The sequence below is a fragment of the Lactuca sativa genome, chromosome 5, assembly GCF_002870075.4.
Source record: "Lactuca sativa cultivar Salinas chromosome 5, Lsat_Salinas_v11, whole genome shotgun sequence".
Lineage (NCBI taxonomy): Eukaryota > Viridiplantae > Streptophyta > Magnoliopsida > Asterales > Asteraceae > Lactuca > Lactuca sativa.
Window position 1 is genome coordinate 262,204,468 of NC_056627.2, and position 4,322 is coordinate 262,208,789.

Below are 4,322 nucleotides of genomic sequence, written 5' to 3' on the forward strand. Positions count from 1 at the left end.
AAAACTATTTCTGACACTTGTCATATTCTCATGCATTTTGACACGTGTGTAATTGTGGTTAATTCTTAAAACTTAATTTTCACTTGTCATTTTATGGTAATTTTTAGTTTTCTTAATTAACTACTATAACTTATAGATCATAAAAAATAATTAATGTAACATTAATATGTTTCCTTATATTTTTAAATTTTAATATGTTTCTTTCAATATAAACCATTAAAAATTGAAATGTTTCTTTCAAAGTTCATTATCATTTTAGGCCAAAACGGTCTATATAGGAAAAATGATCAAACTTTGTTTTTTCATTGATAAAACTAAAAAAATGTGGTTAAACCACACATATGGCCAAAATATAATTATTTCTCTATAGTTTGTTTTATTACTATAAATTGAATTATTTATTTATTCATCATTTTGTTTTTATTTATTTTGAAACTAACTTTAAAAAATACTTCATATTTACACATTGATATTTAATAAAAAAAATACTTAGTGTGTGTGTATATATATATATATATATATATATATATATATATATATATATATATATATCTTCATATAATTTTTTTTAATTAATTTGTTTTTTATACGAGTCTCACACCTAGTATGATTAATGAAACATTAATCATTCTTCAAATATGGTTTTTATTGAGATAGAACTTTTCAAAGTGTTAAAATTTCATGGTTTTCTACTGTTTCACTCATTGTGTATGCAAAAATTAATAGTTATGCGTCCTCTACTCAGTTGTGTAATACTTAGAGGGTGTTTGGGAGTGCTTTTTATATTTAAAAGTGTTTTTTTAGAAAAGTGCTTATTGGTTTATGATTTTTTTTCTAAAAGCAGTTTTAAAAATGTGTTTTGATTGGCTTTTAAGATGGTAAAAGCTAAAAAATCAATAAGCCCTAAAAAGCCAGGATTCTCTTGCTTTTTAAAAACTGTTTACTCTCCTTTACCAAAAAGCCCTTTTTAAAAGCATTTTTCACTTACCCCAACACATATTTTAAGCTTATTTGCTTATTGGAAAATCAAATAAGCTAATAAGCTTTTTTTATAAGCAATCTCAAACACCTTCTTAGTGATTAGTCGGGACATAGTTGAAATTTTCACAACACTATACATAAGAAATTATATTCATTAAATACATGTTTATAATATACTTTCCTTAAGAATAACCTTAATATTGAATATAAAAACATTTTGTTCTTAATGATTTAATATAAAAGTTGTAGATTAAATAAACAATTAAAATAATGAAACCTCATTATTAACATTTAAAATTTTATAGATAGTGAGAATAGCTTTTATAAAACATAAAGGTTAATGAAATAGTAATATGATATGATGTGTCAATGCTATGAAGATCATGCTTTTAATCTATTTAAATCAACAAAGTCCTCCATTTTTCTTGATTCCACTTTCTTCCACATAGAGAGATGGGTAGTAGTGGTACGTTTCTAGTCTTAATTTGCATCACTCATCTTTTTGTTATCAATGGCGAATTTACTCCTACAAAACCAGTCAAGATCATCATAGATGGTGGTGAGGCTGAGGCCCCTCCATCGCCACAGCTGGAGCATTACGATTGGGCCCCTCACCCTTCTTGCTTTCCCCTTCCCCCACCACCACCACCACCACCACCACCACCACCACCACCACCTCCACCTCCTTCATGTGAACTCCCTCCCCCTCCCCCTCCTATATGCCAACCACCACCACCATCACCACCTCCGCCCTCACCACCACCACCATCACCACCTCCCCCCTCACCACCACCGCCCTCACCAAGCCCACCACCTCCGCCATCACCATGCCCACCACCACCACCATCACCAAAACTGCCACCTCCACCACCTCCAAGCCCACCACCACCAAGCCCACCACCACCACCACCACCATCACCGAAACCACCAAGTGGTTTCGAGAGCAAGCTACTCGAAAGAGACTATAAAGTAATCCAAGCCTTCAAAAGCAAAGTGACAAGCGATCCCACAGGCATTACAAAAACATGGAAAGGCAAGGATATTTGCCGCAATTACAAAGGATTCATTTGCGACACCGTACCCAACGTTAAACTAAAGGGCATCGCCGGCGTCAACTTCAACAACAAGAATTTGGCTGGCCCAAATCTAACCCTCACCGATTTCCTAACCGGTTTGAAAGATCTCGCATTTTTCCATGCAAATTCCAATAACTTCACCGGCTCCATCCCCGCCGATATCGGCAAACTCCGCTACTTATACGAGCTCGACCTCAGTAACAACAAATTCTCCGGCAGCTTCCCCTACCAAGTCCTCCGTGCCAACCAGTTACTATTCCTCGACCTCAGGTTCAACACCTTTTCCGGCGTAGTACCTCCACAAGTCTTCCTTCTCGACCTCGACTTGCTCTTCATCAACAACAACAATTTCAAGCAAACACTCCCTGAAAACCTTGGCTCCACGCCGGCACTTTATCTAACCCTGGCTAACAACAAATTCGTCGGTGAAATCCCTCGGAGTATTGGTCGAGCTTCCAACACCCTACTCGAGATTCTTTTCTTGAACAACCAGTTAACCGGTTGTTTGCCATACGAGATCGGATTTCTGAAGAAATCGATGGTGTTCGACGTCGGATTCAACAGTCTAACAGGCCCAATCCCACACTCGTTTCAGTGCTTAAAGAATATGGAGCTTCTGAACTTGGCTCACAATAAGTTCTACCGGGATGTGCCGGAATCGGTGTGCAGCCTGCCGAATCTATCGAATTTCACTCTGTCGTATAATTATTTCACTCAGGTAGGGCCACAGTGTCGGAAACTGATAAGAAATGGGGTTCTTGATGTGAAGATGAACTGCATTTCGGATCTCCCAAATCAAAGATCGAAGGCCGAGTGTGCTCATTTCTTCTTGAATCTTCCTTCTTGCCCTGATGAAAAATCTTTGACTTATGTACCTTGCTCCAAAGAGTATTCTGTTAATCAATCGGAGTCATCAGCTGTTAAGTGGGCTACTCCGTCGCCGACACCGGCTCCTGTAGTGCGAAGTTATGGTGCACTTTCGCCGCATTAATTAATGTCGATGTGCATAATTAGATCAAAAGTGGCGAAAGTGAAGGGATATAATTTGTTTCTTATTTCAATATTTAAAAATAACTAATATTGTTCATCAAGTTTGGACGATGTAACTAGTATTTTTTTGGTACATTTATCAATATTTTTGCAAATGTTTAGTAACATATGGGATCATATCGTTCTTTCCCTAATGTCATCATTGGTATTTTGCTACCATTCTGGATTAATTGTATTTTGGGTTGTATTGATTTTGTGTTTTCGCCCATATTGTATAATCGGGCCTACATGTATTTTGTCTATATGTAATTCCAATTATTGAGAAATATGTAGGTATTTTTTATTCTAGACCTTGATCGTCTCGATTATAATGCATGGAGAGAGATTTTTGAAACCAAATGCATAGGGTCGAGTGTTTTTTTATCTCTAGATGAAGCACACGATAAACCTTAGACCATTTTTGACAAAACCTAATAGAATCAAATCGATTCAATCATAAAGATATGGATATATGGAACAAGTTTTGAGTCTCTTTTCCAGATGATTCTAAAGAAAAATGTGACCGTTAGACAAGTATGGATTAGCCTAAAGACATCGTTTTGAAATGATAAAGATGTTAAACTTATTCAATTAACAAACTTCAAAACATTACTATTGGGGATTTGACAATTATTGATTATTACACCTGCATCTCAACTATTTTTGATCTTCTATATAATATCGATGTCTCATTATGCTGATATTTTTGATCTTCTAGACGAAGTAGACGATAAACCTCATACCACTTTTGACAAATCCTAATAGAATCAAATCGATTCAATCATCAAGATGTGGATATATGGAACAAGTTTTTAGTCTCTTTTCCAGATGATTCAAAAGAAAAACGTGACTACTAGACAAATATGGATTAGCCTAAAGACATCCTTTTGAAACGATAAAGATGTCAAACTTATTCAATTAGACAACAAACTTCAAAACATCACTATTGGGGATATGACTATTATTGATTATTACACCTGCATCCAAACTATTTTTGATCTTCTATATAATACCGGTGTCTCATTATGCTGATATTTTCATTAAAGGTTTGCCAACTACTCCGTCGTGCAGGGTGTAATGTCCCTCCCCCCCCCCCCCCCCCCCCCTCATTCTTCTAACACGTATCACAATATTGTCTGCTTTAGGCTATTAGCATAAAAACTTCCCATGGAGTCAACTATCTTGGAATTGCTTTCGTACAGGCATGCTTAACTGTATAGTTCTTTTGGTATTTGT

At 35.7% G+C, this 4,322-nt stretch overlaps 1 protein-coding gene across 1 annotated transcript; it reads left to right on the forward strand.

The window, feature by feature from the left end:
* The first annotated feature begins 1,379 nt into the window (after positions 1–1,379).
* On the forward strand, positions 1,380–3,212 carry LOC111877410 (uncharacterized protein At4g06744). The gene has a single exon (XM_052771614.1). It carries the CDS (start codon positions 1,435–1,437, stop codon positions 3,046–3,048), a length of 1,614 nt encoding a protein of 537 aa, XP_052627574.1. The 5' UTR covers positions 1,380–1,434; the 3' UTR covers positions 3,049–3,212.
* The last annotated feature ends 1,110 nt before the right edge of the window (positions 3,213–4,322 follow it).

What these genes read in the sequence shown, in the direction of transcription:
- LOC111877410 (XM_052771614.1), top strand. Translation starts at nt 1,435, where the DNA reads ATGGGTAGTAGTGGTACGTTTCTAGTCTTAATTTGCATCACTCATCTT.